Raw genomic sequence first — 18,649 nt, 5'->3', positions numbered from 1 at the left:
TAAGTGTGTTAAGAAACAGTCATGAAAGTGTATTCTCTTTATGTACTCTTAAGCATCCTTTATAGACAGGGTCAATTTTCACAAAGTCAGAACCCTGAAGGCATTTTGTGATTATTTATAATATACAACATTTCTAGGGGTATTAAGGGGTGCTGAATCCAAATCTGCTGTATATGAAGCTCAAAAATTTCCCAAAATGCCTCAAAATTAAGAAATTCAAAATGGCCGCCACCGGCAGGCTGAAATCTGTTTTTCAGTATATCTTTTTGACTAAACAAGGTACAAACATGAAATAAATGTGCTTTTGTAAGTTTTCCTACATGGGCAATTCAATGCCATATTCAGATTTGAGATGTAATGTGAAGAAACTGCTTAGATATTGCAATAATAGTTGTTTTTAACTATGAACTATTATTAACTAATTCATAATTAAGTTATTATTATTAATATTAATATTATCAGGCTACTTTTACTTAGTTTGTATTTTGTTTTGAGGTAAAATGTGTCAAATGTGCTGTAATGCACTCCCCAACTCATGTAATGCACTCCTATTGGGCCCCTCCCCAATATCACGCTACCCCACCCCCGAGCTTAGCTTTTCTCACACTTCTCAGAACGGCTGATCAAAAACATAAGACTGCTAACAGGTAAAGTCATGTCCAGTGTATATTTTCATAATGTGACATGTTTTCATAAACATCCCAAGGGGATCAATAATGTTTCTATATATCTATCTGTCTATGTAGTTTAAATAATTGCAGTGTATATTTTAGCATTTTTGATCACTAAAAGAAGCCTATTAGCACGATTAGGTGGATGACATCAAAGTCAGTAAACTTAACACACTTGCTTTTACACTGACTGATTGGAGGAAAGACTGTTTAAATTTATTTCATTTAACCCTTTCGCATGTACGATCACACCGGTGTGATCAGTCTAGGCTGGTCCCTGGAGTGTACGATCACACCGGTGTGATTAGAACAGTTAGAGCATCACGTGATCAAGTGCTAAATTCAAATGTGCTTTCGCACGTTGGCTGGCGCTAAGCCAGAGACAGGTACGCTCAGAGCTGTCATATATCAAAACTTTTCAGTGTTTTCAACCACATAATGTTTATTTCAGGTTTCAGACAAATAAATTTGCATAAGTACTAAAAAAATCAATACATTTAGAGTATGTAAAATACACACTGATGTCTATGGAAGAGGCAATAATAATCCTTTTCATTATAATTAGACACGTTTTATTCATATCAGATACACATTGTGTAAGTAAATTCAAAGTTTACTCTATTCTTCTCCCAGTTCACCTGCCACTTACTTTTATGTATTTCGGGAGAAGTGGATGAATTCACGTGTTGTAAATCCAACAGATCTGATTCTCTGAACTGCGTCTGGGGCACAAACTAACATGGCGGCGCCCATCGCGCATACAGCTCAACTAATGTGATCGTTATAAAGGTGTTTAAACAACAAAACACTTCCACTTGCATATATTTGAAAATCGGATTATCAGATATTTCATGCCATAGCTAACAAATTTGTGAATATTTTGAATAAAAAAGGAAAAATGACATAAAAGCAGATCATCATTCATTCAGCGCTGTTGCTGCTGAGGTGTGACACGTGACAAGCAATGACGCGTCACCATGGGAACCATAAAGTGATGCATTCTAAATAACGGTCGCCTTGAAAAACTCACGCTGGGGGGTCAGCCAGAATATTTTAAACTTACGTGTGAAAGGGTTAAAGGTGCTCTAAGTGATGTTGGGTGACGTCACTTCTTGTTGACGTTTACAGTATTGTCAAACAAAACGGAGGCTAGCTAGACCCTCCCTCCTCCTCATCCTCCCCAAGCCCCACCCCAAATCCTTCTAGTCAGTTATTGGCTGGAAGGGTTTGTTATGTTTCGTGGTGCCGGTTAGCCCCGTTTGTTTTTGTTGCCGTTTGTGGAGCCTGTGGTGTCTGCAGAGACCACATTTTTTTTACAGTGTGTTCAGGGGACAGGTAGCTAGAGGATAGTGAGGAGATGTTTGCTGTATGTGACAAAAAATGTTTGGCCTAAAAAACGTGTGACATCGCTTAGAGCACCTTTCATTTTTTTAAATGTAAATCACTTTGGGTATTGTTCTACTTGAAGGATGGCCGCCAAAATACGTGAATAAACGTGAAATAGAAAGGAAAATGAAGGCCGAATTGAAAAAAGATACCAAACCAAGTTCATCTGCATCGACCCCAACTCCGCAAAATGTTACTCTACGGAGTAAAATACCTCCAATAGATTGGAAGCAGTGTATCTTTGGCCAACAAGATCAGAAAGAAAAACTACATCTCATACAAGAAATGAAATTCAGCAGCAGAATCCTACAAGCAGCAAAGTGTGATTCATTCTTAAGAGTGCGACTAGCTTGTGTAAATGATCTTATAGTTGCAGAAGGAAGTTATCACATGACTTGCAAGACCAGGTTTGAACGTAGGACTAAACGCATGGAGTCACTTCCGAGCACAGACATGCCATTAGAGTGGATCTGCCAAGAAAGCAAGTGTGTTAAGTTTACTGACTTTGATGTCATCTACCTAATCGTGCTAATAGGCTTCTTTTAGTGATCAAAAATGCTAAAATATACACTGCAATTATTTAAACTACATAGACAGATAGATATATAGAAACATTATTGATCCCCTTGGGATGTTTATGAAAACATGTCACATTATGAAAATATACACTGGACATGACTTTACCTGTTAGCTGTCTTATGTTTTTGATCAGCCGTTCTGAGAAGTGTGAGAAAAGCTAAGCTCGGGGGTGGGGTGGCGTGATATTGGGGAGGGGCCCAATAGGAGTGCATTACAGGAGTTGGGGAGTGCATTACAGCACATTTGACACATTTTACCTCAAAACAAAATACAAACTAAGTAAAAGTAGCCTGATAATATTAATATTAATAATAATAACTTAATTATGAATTAGTTAATAATAGTTCATAGTTAAAAACAACTATTTTTGCAATATCTAAGCAGTTTCTTCACATTACATCTCAAATCTGAATATGGCATTGAATTGCCCATGTAGGAAAACTTACAAAAGCACATTTATTTCATGTTTGTACCTTGTTTAGTCAAAAAGATATACTGAAAAACAGATTTCAGCCTGGCGGTGGCGGCCATTTTGAATTTCTTAATTTTGAGGCATTTTGGGAAATTTTTGAGCTTCATATACAGCAGATTTGGATTCAGCACCCCTTAATACCCCTAGAAATGTTGTATATTATAAATAATCACAAAATGCCTCCAGCACTTTAAATAAGCACATTTTCAGAAATTCTGCCTAGTCTATTAATTTCATTAATATGATATTATCTGCAAGTGCAATCTTTATTTTTTTAAATATACATTTAAGATTTGAATAACACTACAAGTGCACATTCAGTACAATTAAGCACACTTTGATTCATGTTATTCCAAAAGAAAGATAAAAACAACAATCGTTATAAAAATATAATGACTTGCCCCACCTCTAAAACAAATGACCAAACCCTTGTTAACCATTAGTTCTCTACACAATCGACTGCAAACTCACATCAGTCGGTCAATGGTTTTGATCTGTTTAATCAAGGTTCTCCTGGTATGTGTGTGTGTATGTGTATGTGTGTGTGTATATGTGTGTGTATGTGTATGTGTATGTGTATGTGTATGTGCAGTGGCGGATTTAGCAAATTGGCGGCCCAAGGCGAAGGTATGTATGCCCCCCCCCCATCCGATCTTTAAAAGAGAACGAAAAAAAATGTACCGGCTGAATGGTGGATAGGCAGGTAAAGCTAATCTACGGGGAAGTAAAGGTTGGAGAGGAGAAAAAAAGAAAAAAAACCTTCCCCTTTAAACCCTGCATACACTTCTTTACTCCAAAATGAAGATGGAAAACAGAGAACACACAAAGTGTAGCACTACACAAACTAATAGTCACGATGGAACCCAACAGAGAATAAGGTTTCAGATAACATCTGTCTTTGCCAAAATGCCAGGAAAACCAGCACTGTTTATTACTGTTTATTTACTTTTTTTAACATCAAATCAATATCAATATAACCAGCAAGACAAGTAGTTAGGGTAAACCCCCACATACAGTAATATACTTTGCAAATATTGACAAGATGAATAATTGACTTTGTATGTGTGAGTGAGTGAGTGAGTGAGTGAGGTTGCAATTGGCATTGCTCTTGAGATTGACATTTCAAACATTCTACAAACAAACCCATGTACAAGATACAGGATATTGTAAGTGAATTGACATTACATTTGAGATTGAACATTTCAAACATTCTACAAACAAATCTATGTACATGATAGTGTGTGTGTGTGAGGGAGAGAGGGCTGAAGTTGCAATTGTCTCAACTTCACAGCTAGCTACTGCTGCTGTAGCGGCATGCTCAACGCTTTGGACGTTGTTGTTCCTGACTGTATCCTCCTGTCACTGTGTGTTTATCTTTCGCGCCGCGCACCGTTATGGACTAGTCCATTTCATTGTGAAAGTAGGGGGTGTATGTGTAGGGACAGATAACCATGAACTAGACATTTTAACTACTACTTTAACGTTTCAATGTATTTCTTAATATTAATACAATTTACCATGCTTTTGAAGCGTTCATGATGATAAGGGGCTTTTTCTTTTCTCTTTTTTTTTCCTTTTTGAGGTTGATTGGGGCCCCCCCTACTGCGACCGCTGGTAGGGGGCCCCAAGCAGCTGACTACCTATGCCTCTATGTCAAGACCGCCACTGTATATGTGTGTGTGAATGGCTTTGTGATATTAAAGTCTTCCTTCCACTGAGCGCCTGATGGCCCACATCTAGATTAGTATAATTTCAGCGTGGGTGAAGAACAGCGAGCTCATATCCTCAATGAAGAAACATCCATTTTACCCAAAGCCTCTGGTCTGAAGGATGTCTGGAACTGGCATCAAAATTGCACAAAAGAAGCAAATTAAGTGTTTGAACGTATCTGACCAGATCTATGAAATAAAACTTTAGTCATTTCCAGTGTGAACAGGGTCCAAATTCAATGCCCGTCATGCACCAAATGCAACTAGAAACTGCAAATAAATAACATCCTACCTGGTCATTTTTTCATGAATTGCATAAAATACAATAATCATTTAACATGTGCTAATTGCCCAGATCAAATTAACATCTACCAGATGTCCTTCAACTTATCTCAGTGTAAAATTAGAATTTGTATGTTTTGCAATTTGAAAATGTACATAGTCAAATTGAATGCATTATAATTGATTCAATTATTGAATTTGTTTGATAAAAATACAGTATATATATATATATATATATATATATATAGAGAGAGAGAGAGAGAGAGAGAGAGAGAGAGAGAGAGAGAGAGAGAGAGATGAATTTTCAGCATCATTATTTGCAATCTTCAGTGTCACATGATCTTTCAGAAATCATTATTATCAATGTTGAAAACAGTTGTGCTGCTTCATATTTTTGTGGCAACCTTGATACTTTTTCTTTGATAAATAGAAAGTTCAAAAGTTCAACATTTATTTGAAATATAATTCTGTTGTAACATTATAAATCCCTTTACTGATGTTTTTGGTCAATTTTATGCATCCTTGCATTAATTTCTCCTATTAATTTCATCATCATCCATCCTGCAGTTTCATGATCAGTAAAGCAGTAGTTCTGTTGATGAAATTCTTTGTTGCAAAAAAGGTTCATTTTGGCTCCTGAGTGTAACTCTTGTTATTGCCCATGTTGTGTGTTCTGCTCTCTAATGCAGTTTGCTGTTCTTCCTTCTTCAGCAGTCCGAGGAGAATTTCAACCCCAACTGTTCATTCTGGAGCTACTCAAAACGCAGTATGATGGGCTTCTGGTCCACGCAGGACTGTCGGCTGCTCGGAACAAACCGAACACACACCACCTGCTCCTGCACACACCTGACCAACTTTGCTGTGCTCATGGCTCATGTGGACGTGAAGGTAGTGGCACTTTAAACACATCTGTCTGATATATAAACATCAGACTTGTTCTAAGCTAAGACGTTTCCATCGACAATTTATCTGTCCACACATGAATACATTGCATGATGTAGCACAGCCCATCAGATTGTTTTCAAAGCAACAATTTACACATTGCAACAATGCGGTTTTACAAATGAATAACACCATTACGAACACCAAAATATGTAAATATATATTGTTCAAGTGTTTTTTCTTGCCATTTTCATATGGAGGAAGCCAGCAATCCAGTCTAAGAAACTGTAAATGATATGATCTAAATCATCCCGAGATGTTTATAGAGGTGCTGAGTCGATTTTGCTCTGAAGAAATCAGAAGAAAGATGTGAAGTGTGTTTGTTTGAAGCAGTGATGCAGCACAGATGATCAGGGGTGTGTTTCCCATACAACAACATAACTCGCTGCTTAACTACCATAAAAGAAATCAACTAGCCACTCACGACTGTTTCCTGAATCCTTATTGTTGCAAATTTGTAGTTCAACCACGTTGGTTAATTATGTCACACAGGTGGTGGAGTAATAACTTCTTTTAATGAATCCATTTGAGATCAAATTAAAACTAGATTTTTGCCATAAATTAAGGACATGGCATCTGAGGATTGATTCCCTTTTTTTCTCAGTTATTTTGCTTTATGTCCAGATTCAATCATAGGCAAAGCACATGTAAACTCAAAAAAGGTGCTGTAAGGTTCTCACCCCCCACCTTGGTCTCTTTTAAAGAAGACACTCAGCAGATTATTAGAGAAGTGAAAGTGTACAACAGTTATAGAAGTTTAAGTTCCTTCTGTAAAGCAAATGTACTAAACATTTTCCATTTTATACAAAATGTATTTTTGTGTTCCAAATTTGAAGTTGATAAAACAAAAATTGAGGCCTATAAAAGGTTTTGAAGTACCGTTTCCATGGTAAGGCAATGTCCAATTTCAAAACGTTTTTTCACAGGATAAGTGTTAAAGCTTTTGAATGATACCTAATTTATGATGATTGCTAAAATATGTGATGGGGGAAAGGGGAAATAATAGTCATTTCTGTGTAGTGGAAACAGCGATCCTCTCTAAGAAAATGAAAACTGTATGATCTAAGGCTATTTTTAGACTGCAGGCAAATCAGATTTTTTCTCAGAACAGATCTTTTCAGGCAGACTATCTGCACTATGCAAGTGATCAAATAAGATGTGTGTGTGTCCAGACATACCCTACATATCTGCATGGGTTGTTTTGGTAATGACTTAGGCATACTCAAGTATGTGATGAGGCTTTCAAAATAGATGCAGGAAAAAGTTGCATCATCTCGCTCTCTAAATAAGTGGCCTGTCGAATCGTGGTGCAGAGCTCCTCCATTGCACAAGAAAAACTCAGCAACGGAGGAAACTGGTACATGTATGAATGTATGAATACTTCACGCATTTCCGTTACCTATTTTGACGTTGTCGCTGCGTCGCCTTAAGAGTGACGCAAAAGACAATTTGAAATCTGACTTGAACAGCCAGAGCGTTCAGACTGAGACACATCTGGAGACCAGATTTTTTGCTTTCCAGACTTTCAAAAACCCATCTGGATAAAATCTGAATATGCAAAAAGTCTGATTTTTACTGGCAGTCTGAAGACATTCAACTTCCCGGGATGTGTAGAGGTGCTGAATGGATTTTGCTCTGAAAATTCAGAAGAAAGACGTGAGGTGTGTTTGTTTGAAGCTGGTGGATGTGGAGCAGATCTCTGTGGAGACTGTTTATTGTTTGTTGATGACTTCAGGCTGTGAGGTGCATTGTGGGAGATCAGCGGGTGGGCGGTCTTTATCTCTCCATATGATCCATGATCAACGGCGATTCCCAGCTGAGCGACTCAATACTCGCTGAACAAACACACACATACACTGGTGTTTTTTTTAGGAATGCATTGTTATTGTTTTTTGTTCGTTTTGAGCATTTTTTAAAAGGCCAACATAATACGTCTGACATACAGCTTGACGCCTTCTGAGTTTTCGTAAGTTGCTGCCATGCATTATTTTTTAAATGATTACATATTATTGTACACATTTGACTGTTTTCATTTTGTTGTTTCTCCATTGAAGTCTTGTTCTCTGTGTTGTCGAGAACACAATTTGGCTGCAGGGTTTTTTCCTCCGTCTGCCAGGCGTGGGGTCGCATGGGACGGAGCCTCAGCCAGGTGCATTTAGTCTAAAAGCTTCATTTACATTTTCCATTCACAGCCGAAGTTCGGCTTTACCTGGAGTGAGACCGAAAAGCAAGAGAAGAACAATTGACAGGATTGAAAAAAACAGTGAAAATGAGGGGAAAAAATACATTTTGACAGATGAAACAATGGCCTCGCTCAGTGGCCCTGTGGGGCACCGTCGTCAGTAAGGGAGTAGATCGCTGACAGACGTTTTGATTAGAATGTGAGAAGGGAAAACTGCAGGCCTACTTCAGGTCCTGCTGTTTAGAATAAAGTCTACCGGCTCATTTACATTGTGTGAGTCACATCAGGAAGTAGCCGTCAATGAATGGTGCAATTCGAGACACACTCATTTAGGGCAGTGACACGCCCACAGCAGAAATGGACACACCCCCTCCTGGCTTAAACACACCCACACTTGTGCATGAGCAGTCATATTGGACATGATAAATAAAACTATTAGGTGTGTTCAACTTCATACAGTGCTGTGCAGACCGATCGGCGTCTAACTTGAAGCAGTGCATGCCAGTTAGAAATGTTGTCCAACGTGAGACAACGCCGACGACACATCAAAGTACAGCGAGAGTGATTCGAGAGTATACGACTGACCCCCGCTGGCGCACGGTTGCACAAGGTCCGATGACGATACACTTGTTCTGTATTTATATAGTTCTGTACAGTTGTGCGATTGGCCGGATTCAATAATGACAACGATGACGTGTGTTTCGTGTTTATTATAAAATCTTCAGTTACCCTAATGCTCACAAATCCGTGTATTTATAACAGTAAAAGCTCTTTTCATGTAACCATAATATTATATTGTGTCATTTTTATCAAAATAAAACCCACTTTATTGGTTTTTAAATAGTATAGGCTTCTATTAAAGTTTATTCTTGTACAGATGGCACTGTATATTCCATCAAATCCACTTCATCTGTAATAAAGTACACAAACACAGTGCGAGCGTCACTACAAGAAGCAGAAAGTGTCCGTTTTCAATTCCGCCCCGACTGCAAGCGCCAACTCTCGACGATTGGTCTGCGCAGCAGTGCATGAAGTTGAACACACCTAATAATATCTTTTTTGATAATGGAATAAAGCTGAAATAAAATATGAATGTTAAATGAAAAACTTAAAATTAAAACATTTATAAAGTAAATGTAGCCACGGTCACATCAAGGGTTAGTTACATTCACTACAGTCTTGAACACACCCATATTTTGCTTAGCCACACCCACTGTACATATTTGGTTTGTGGGCATGTCTTCTTTTAGTTCAGAGCTTGTTCTGTGTAGTGGATAGATTTATGGATTTATTTATAAATACATAATTAACTAGGGTAAATAACCCTCCAGTGCTTTTGTATTGACAGATAAAAATGTTGTCACACTGCCTGAACTGTCAGGAAAAACAAATAAAAAAAACAACTAATAATTAAAAATGTTGCCTCAGCAACTAACTGAAATTAATTTAAGTTGAAGTACTAAAATTACTAAAGCTAAAATGAAAATAAACTAAATAGAAATAATTAAAATAAACAAAATCTAAATAATGACAAAAACGCATAATTAAATATTAAAATGAACTAATCTTGTAAAAATAAATCTACAATTTGTCACACTGCCTAAACTGCCAAACTGCAATTTTCAGATAAATAATAATAAATAAACAAATACATTAAATGTTGCGTTATCTATTAACTGAATTCAAATTAATTTAGGTTGAAGTACAAAAATTACTAAAACTAAGTCTGAAATGAAAATAAATGAAAGCTAAATAGAAATAGAAATTATATTTCAAATAAACAAAAACTTACAACAAAAAAATGTTTTACTTTTTGTCTCACCGCCTGAACTGCCAAACGGCATTACACAGGACTGTTGTCCAGATCAAGCACCACAATTTTCAAAAAGACTTTATTGTACAGCATAACTTTTAAGCCACAGCAGGCGTAGACACACTCACAAAATCGTATTCAGTATAACCTTATAAATGGGTTTCATTCAGTCATGCATTTATTCATCTGTCCCCTCCGTTTCACCCTCAGATTGTTGGTGAACGACAGAGAGATTTTGTGTGTAAATCCTCACAGGTGAGTGTTTTGTTGTTGCCATGGCTGCAGCAGTGCCAGTGATAGCGAGAGGTGTAATGGACACATTGAGACCACTGGAGTGGCATAGTGATGCAGTGATGCTGAGTCTAGGGACAATGTCAGGCAATTGTCATCCAACCTTCAATCTTAAAGGAGGGCCACTGGTCGTCATGGATATCTCATGCTCTCATCACAGAGGTGTGTGTGGAATATGACAGAATTATGACTCATTGGATTGAGAAAACGAGAACTGTTTGAATTCTGACACTGACTGCTGTATAGCTGAAATGCGTGCGTGAATGTGTTTTTAATGAGGCTTTGCACAGATGTGTGCTCGTGTTTACTGTTCTGAAGGCCTTTTATGAAAGGCCGCGTGTCACTGATGCATTCAACTCATTCATTCTGCTCCGAATCTAAAGCAAAAGTAACATTCCTCCAGATGTACAGCTGTCGACAGATGAAATTCTTCCTCCTACTACTTTTTACATGACTATAGCTCCAGAGTTTCAGAAGTATGGGGGCGGCAAGATATGTTAATGTTTTTGAAAGAAGTCTCTTATATGTTCACCAAGGCATTATTTATTTGATCAAAAGTACAGTAAAATCAGTAATATTGGGAAATATTATTGCATTCTATAATAACTGTTTTTTTATATGAATATATTGCAAAATAAGTATGGGGGCGGCAAGATATGTTAATGTTTTTGAAAGAAGTCTCTTATATGTTCACCAAGGCATTATTTATTTGATCAAAAGTACAGTAAAATCAGTAATATTTGGAAATATTATTGCATTCTATAATAACTGTTTTTTATATGAATATATTGCAAACTATAATTTATTCCTGTGTTGCAAAGCTGAATTTTCAGCATCATTACTCCAGTCTTCAGTGTCACATGATCCTTCAAAAATCATTCTAATATGATGATTTGCTGCTCAAGAAACAGTTGTGCCACTTCATATTTGCGTGTAAACCATGGTACTTTTTTTCAGGATTCTATGATAAATAGATAGTTAAAAAATATTTTATTTAAAATAAAAATATTTTGTAACATTATAAATGCCTTTACTGAAACTTTGGATCAATTTAATGCATCCTTGCTGAATAAATACATTCATTTCTTTAAGAAAAAAATCGTACTTTATCGCACTTTGAACACTGGCTAAAACATTATATCGAGTCAATTTGTTAATATTAGTTAGTATTAGTAATCCTTACACTACATGACACAGCAGGTCATGTGATCTCAACATGGACGACTTTCTTCATGTACAATAAAATGCGGCAACACTATTTTACAGTGTTCTTGTTTCACGTTACAAATAGTTACTATAGCATGTGGTAGATTTCTCCCTAAACCTAACTATGTACCTGGAACCTTATTACCTGCGTCTACAGTCGACACTTAATAAATATATCTGGGGCTTAATTTATAATCTTTAAACTCTAGCTCTTGCGTCTACAGTCGACAGCTGGCCGAGTTCCTTACCCTAACTTGTTCCCCTAACTAGCTTTCTTCCCTAAACTACTTGTTGCGCAGCAATAATAAACAAACAGACTTCAGCAAATGTCCTTTTTTGATGCTTTAATCACACCTGGGGGATCTCCCCCAAGAAGAAGCATGGCCGGAGGATCTCAGACAAATTCCATTGAGAATCCCACCAGCGAACACAAATACACCAGTTTTTATAGAATAAGGGGTAAGGCAAAAATGACATGAAACATTTCATAATTTCCCCACATTTTGATTGGTTTTTCATAGACAAGCCCTCTTGTTACTAGGTAACCACAAGCTTTCAAGATTAGTTGCATGTAATTATGCATAATTTACTGTTATTACTATGCACTAAGTACATCCAACATATGTAACAAGGACACTGTAAAATAAAGTGTTACCAAATAAAGTATAACCTAACATGTTTTTCTAGATGACTGAAGTTATCTAATTTTAATAAAAATAAATATATTAAAGTATAAATTAAAATATATAAAAAATATATTACATTTAAAAAGTGTTTTATTTTTATTATTATTTCGTCATTATTTCTCTGTGTATTTTTATTTTTTATTTTTTAATTGGCAAATGAGTACACCATCGGAACATGTTTAAACTGGTTTAAATGTCAATATATGGGAACACGTGATTGTGTGATAGAACCAGTGAATTGCTGGTGGTTGTTGATAATGTTTTAACTTGTTAATTGATTCACCGATTTGTGGAAACTTCTCAGCACTAGACATAACAGCTCTGTTGTTGAACTGGTGTGTTTTCTGACTGACGTGAAGTGATACTGAGGGGATGAAGAATCCAGGTGGGATATAAATCTACCAGATCTTGAATCTGGAAGTATACACACACACACACACACACACACACACACACACATTCACTGATCTCTTTTCCATTTTGTACTGGTGTGTTTGATGGAGACCAGAGCGCAATTAATCACACATATGCTCCATCACCTCTGTGCGAGTGTGTGTGTGTGTGTGTGTGTGTGTGTGTGTGTGTGTGTGTGTGTGTGTGTGTGTGTGTGTGTGTGTGCGTGTGTGTGTTTCATGATTGTTCATCTGTGTCTCTGTGCTAGAGCTGGGTGATATATCTGTTATTATTTTGTTGACAATAAACTTAATCAATATTGTGATGAATAATGTGCTTTTTAATTGCTTTTAAGCTTGGTGAAGATCGCAACAGTATACCTCTTCTTGCTCCTTTTATTATTTTAGGCTTAACTCAAACAGATAAAAATGGCTAAAATAGCGAGAAAAAAATAATCTTAATATAAACGACTTTCTGCAGCAATGTTATTTTAGTATTATTTTTATACTTTTTTTATACCTCCAAAAATAGCGAACTACATTTGTCTTCCTCCTTTTAAAATTTTCAGTTTTCATATTGATTCATTATACATATGAAGTCTTACTCTCTACATGTGCATGTGTGTGAGTGTGTATGTCTGTGTTTATAGACACATAGATTTACTTTAGCTCAGCGTTGACTCTATAAAGTCTGAGGCCTCACTGTGGATTCTGCTGAGCAGGCTTGAGCTGTTGATTTACTTACAGCACTGACACACACACACACACACACACATACTGTGTGTTGAATGTAGAGGAGATATAGCGCTCAAGGGTGAGTGGGCCTCAGGAAGAGTGATGTGTTATGTGCTCAACGGCCCTCTGGGGCACACACGGAGACACACACACACACAGGCACATTTAAGCTATGTACTGTTACCTATGCAGCGCTCATAAATATTAATGTGCTGTGTTCTTCAGAAGTGCTGACATCCGGTCTTCCAGACTCAAAGTCTTCTGGGATGCGTCCCATATCAGCTGTGCTCTTTTCCCCTGCCTGTGCGGCCTCCGTAGGGACCCTACAGAGGGAGTACAGTGGGGAATCAATGACGGCCGTCTGCAGGATCTGAGAGCTTTAACTGTGGCACACTAATAAATCAAACTTACTGTCACACACGGTTACTGCCTTAAAGAACAACAGATAAAAATACACAATAGATGTGGTTTGTGCAGGGTTATTAACAGTGTTAGAAGCTACTTTGCAACTGTGTGGAGATACTTGTGTTTTGTTGTTGTTGTTTGTTTTTAAAGGTAGTTAGTTATTAAGATAAAGTAGCTAATTACATTTGTCTGTTGGAAAAGGTTCACGGTCAGTGTAATGAGCTAGATGGCCCTTTCTATTTTATGTATGTATGGATGTATGGATGTGTGGATGGATGGATGGATGGATGGATGGATGAATAGATGGGTTCCTAGAACACACCAGGGTTCGAATTTTGGCGCATGATTGCGGGTATTGCGCATAAATTTAATCATTCCCGCAGGTCTCCCACTTATAATGCGGGGAATTCCCGCAAACATTGATTCACTTTAGCATGTAGGTTGTATTAGTAAATTAATCCACACAGATTATAAAATCAAATTAGTTTTTTTAAAACTATCTGCGAGACGCAATTTCACAAATAGCGTGAGTGTCAAATGCGTTGCAGGCGCCGAAACTACATGCTTGCGTTTAGAATTTTGTCTTGTTTTCCATTAATAACATCTAAACAGTATCTTATGACAAAATAAACTTATTATGAAAATTATGAGCAAACAAGTAATCCCCCCCCCCCCCACACACAAAAAGTAACTATCAATGAGGAATACATTTGTTACAGTATTTATTAATCTTTGTTTCTGTTAAGCTTCATCAGCGCGCCGACGCACTGAATCGTTCTTTGTTTAAATAGTTCAAAGTTACTATTAGATTTAATGTTATTACCTTGACAAACTATACATCATTAAAAAGATATAAGATTCAAGTTTCAGTATTTGACCACTATTTTATTCTGAGAAACTTATAGTGACAGTTATGTCTGTGTTTTCAATACACACTGGCAGCCTGAGGGCGCCCTATGCACATTTAGTCCATAATGGAACACATGAAGAAGAGCCAAGTCATGTAACATTCCAGGAACTCCCTGAAATAAACAGAGATTGCTGTAAATTGCAGATAAAGATGTTTTGGAGACAATAAACATGATTGCAACGATATATGATTTATCTGTGTTCTTTGAGCCATGTCAGGTATTTTCATAATAATAGATTATATTTATAATGTAATGCTAATCGATATAGACTTTATCATTGTGCAGAATACTATAAAATAATATATTTTCTGTCTGATTTTTTTAACCAAAGCCAAATCAGATCACTTAAGGTTATTTAAAACATTCGACTTGCGTTATAAAGTAAGTTTGGAGCAAAAACATGTTTTTAATCTCATAAATGTCATGTATTAATGGTGTGCTAAGCTAACATGCTACCTAGCTCAAGATGCACCTGCCACCTTGCTGTTATTTTTTATGAAAAAATTTAAATAGGAATGCTTACTGAAATGTTTCTTTTTTCAAGAAGGGCATTTGATACAGTTTCAAATGTGAAGTGAAGAACTTTGATAAAAGAAATTAGGGATTGAAACAGCGTGAATAGCCAGTCGTTAGTAATTATAATGCAGACAAAAGAAAAGCAAATTTAGAGCCATAACCAGGCCGGAGAGGTGTGAATGTGTGCAGGAGAGACTGAGACTGAATGGGGCTCGTTTGCACCACAAAATAATAGAGACAATAGACTGAATAGATGCTTAGAAGATGACAATAAACATCAGTTTGCATTTTAGAGTCTAATCAAAATAAAGTCAAGTTAGAAACATTTAATTAAATACAGAGTTTTAGACTTATCATCTTCAGATTTTAAACATAACATGGTCATGTGGCTTTAGCTTCAGTGCATTTCTAGATTGATACAATGCCAACTTCAATATTATTTTCATGAAGATATAAATTTGTAATAACTTTACAAAACTTTGAAGCTATTTATAACAATTTTGTTCATTATGACAATAATTAGTTCTAAATTTACAATAAACTGCCAAGTGTCAGCTTTCAAATGAGACCATAGTTGTGCTTTTAGTGCAAAGGGTTGATGAACTGTATCTGTTTTAGTTAGGGTATGCCATTTCTGGGCATTTTTCAAAAGTGGCTAACAGGTTAATAAAAATCCAGCTGTTCATTGTTTGTTCATATTACTTCACAGTGCATTAACTAATGTTAAAAAGTACATTTGATTTTAATAATGTATTAGTAAATGTTGAAATTAACATGAATTAAGATTAATAAATGATGTTAATTCTTAGTTCATGTTAACTAAAATAGTTAACTAATGTTAAGCTTATTGTAAAGTGTTACCATAATTAGTGTTAGTTACAGTTTTAGTTAGTTTTAGTAAATGTTCTGCAGATAATATACTTAATTTTTTTTTTTTTTTTTGTGTGCAAAATTATGAACTGCCCATCCTGGTGTAAATGTCTGAAATCATTGCTCTGATGTGCTCTCATACTTTGTATCAGACACTTTGATGGTGTCACTGTGTATCTGCTGCTGTGCTTGAGTCCTGTAATTGCTGCTTGCAGCGATATTTTTATATTCAGTTGTAATGTTCATGTTCAAAGGAATGCGAAAACATTCTAATCTCTTTCTCTCCCTGTAGACGACAGACCCTGTGCATGATCTGTTGCTGGACGTCATCACGTGGGTGGGCATCCTGCTGTCTCTGGTCTGTCTGCTCGTCTGCATCTTCACCTTCTGCTTCTTCCGTGGCCTCCAGAGCGACAGGAACACCATTCACAAGAACCTCTGCATCTCGCTCTTCATCGCTGAAACGCTCTTCCTCACCGGCATCAACCGTGCAGACCAGCCTGTACGACAAACATACAAACACATAAATCATCTTTTCATTGTATTTGTATTATTTATTTATTTTAATCACATAAAAATCCAACTTTTTTAAGTACTGTTCTCTCTATACCGTGTAACGCATATTTGGACATGGGAGGCCCTATTTTAACTATCTAAGCGCATGGTCTAAAGCGCACGGTGCAAGTGCACCTAGTCCGAATCCACTTTTGCTAGTTTAACGACGGGAAAAATGGTCGGCGCACCCAGCACATGGTCTAAAGGGTTGTCTGTATACTCTTAATGAGTAATGGGTGTGTTTTGGGCGTAACGTGCAATAAACCAATCAGAGTCGCATCTTCCATTTGCTTTAAAAATGAATTCGCTATTTACATGGCGGAATTTGCAAGCGGAAAAACTGAACGCTTCTCTGGCGAGGAAACGGATCTGTGTGTGCACGAGGTTAAAGCGTGCAAGCAGACCATCTACGAGACAAACTGTACGTGCGTTGTAGACCCACCTATAGACGCATATTACTAATGCGCTCTTTAAATAACAAAAAAAAATATTGCGCCATTGACTTTAGACCAGGTTTCCGTTGGTCAATGGCGCAGTCTATTTCAGTTTCCTCAAAATAGCAACACGCCAACAATGCGTCTGAACACACCTCGTTTTCAGACCAGCACGCCCATGGGCGAATGGATGGGCCCAAATCCATTTGCTATTTAAACAACACGGCGCAAGACGTGAAAATGATAACTGCGTCGGGCTGAAACTAGCAAAAAGCACTTTTGTGCCGGGTGTATGATAGGGCCCGGGATGTTTAAATTGGCTGACTCCATGTTTTTATTAGTTCATGAGATGGTGAAATAGCACAAGCGTGTGTGTCATAAAGATTTAATGTGAGAGTGTTCAGTGTGTGTGACTCGAATGCAGTAACATCATACATGATTCATAATCTTTAAACCCTATTATTTAACATTTTTCAAATATCTGAGCAGGTTTGCGAGGTCACTGAACAGTATCCATCAATGTCCACATGACACACGCCCTCACAAGACCTTTTGTGTGCGTTTCAGATTGTCTGCGCTGTCTTTGCGGCACTACTGCATTTCTTCTTCCTGTCTGCGTTCACGTGGATGTTTCTGGAAGGCGTTCAGCTCTACATCATGCTGGTGGAGGTGTTTGAGAGCGAGCATTCACGCAGGAGATATTTTTACCTGGCCGGATATGGCATTCCTGCCCTCATTGTAGCCGTTTCTGCTGCAGTGGATTACCGCAGTTACGGGACAGACAGAGTGTGAGTCTCACACACACACTCAAATTATCTGAATGAGTCTGAATGAGTGTGTGGGTGGTCACAGGAGGGTTTAAGTTTAGTCTAATGATGCGGAAATTAAAGTCTGAATAATTGAAAGAACTCTCATGTATCAGCCAAAAGACACAAGAACCTCTTGAGACAATCTGCGGTACTTCTTTTTTTTTTTGTGTGTGTGTGTGTAACTTTGAAACTTTAATTGACATCTCTTTCTCGCATTTTCAGGTGCTGGTTGCGGTTGGATACTTATTTCATCTGGAGTTTTATAGGCCCCGCCACACTCATCATCATGGTAACCAGCTCTGATGCTCTTTAAAAACTACATTCAAAACATTCATGTTCAATGTTGCACACTCTAGTGCTCTCACGTGTAAACCCTCAACCAATCCTGTGCTTCTGTTCTTCCTAGCTGAATGTGATCTTCCTTGGAATCGCTCTGTACAAGATGTTCCACCACACTGCCATCCTGAAGCCAGATTCTGGTTGTCTTGACAACATCAAGTAAGCCTGACAGTGAGGCGTTGAGCCTGTGGGATGGGCTCTTTGGAGGGAGGAGCCTTTGATGGGTGGGGCCTGTGGTGGGTGGAGTCTGAAAGGTCGATCTCGCAGAGGGGTGGAGCTAGTCGTAGATTTGGTCTATGAGGGGAGTGGCATCTGGTTCTTTGGGGATGAGCCTTTGAAAGGGTGGGCCTGTGGTTGGTGGAGTCTGTTAGATGAATGTGCAGTATATGAAGGGTGAAGCTTGTGGTAGGTGTGGTCTTTAGGAAGTGACCTTTAAAAGGTAAGGCCTGCGGTGGGTGAAATCT

At 37.5% G+C, this 18,649-nt stretch overlaps 1 protein-coding gene across 13 annotated transcripts in view; it reads left to right on the top strand.

The window, feature by feature from the left end:
- LOC311078545 (adhesion G protein-coupled receptor L3) overlaps window positions 1-18,649 on the top strand; it is a 311,310-nt gene that overhangs the window by 254,533 nt on the left and 38,128 nt on the right. For all 13 annotated transcript variants that reach the window (XM_084107416.1, XM_084107415.1, XM_084107412.1 and 10 more), the window contains 5 exons: window positions 5,811-5,987; window positions 16,341-16,550; window positions 17,605-17,825; window positions 18,069-18,135; window positions 18,253-18,344. In XM_084107416.1, coding sequence (XP_083963542.1) covers window positions 5,811-5,987; window positions 16,341-16,550; window positions 17,605-17,825; window positions 18,069-18,135; window positions 18,253-18,344 — 767 coding nt within the window. The remainder of the gene's footprint in view (window positions 1-5,810; window positions 5,988-16,340; window positions 16,551-17,604; window positions 17,826-18,068; window positions 18,136-18,252; window positions 18,345-18,649) is intronic.

This window comes from Abramis brama, assembly GCF_963993115.1.
Source record: "Abramis brama genome assembly, chromosome: 3".
NCBI classification, from domain to species: Eukaryota; Metazoa; Chordata; class Actinopteri; order Cypriniformes; family Leuciscidae; genus Abramis; species Abramis brama.
This window is presented reverse-complemented; position numbering and strand designations above follow the sequence as displayed.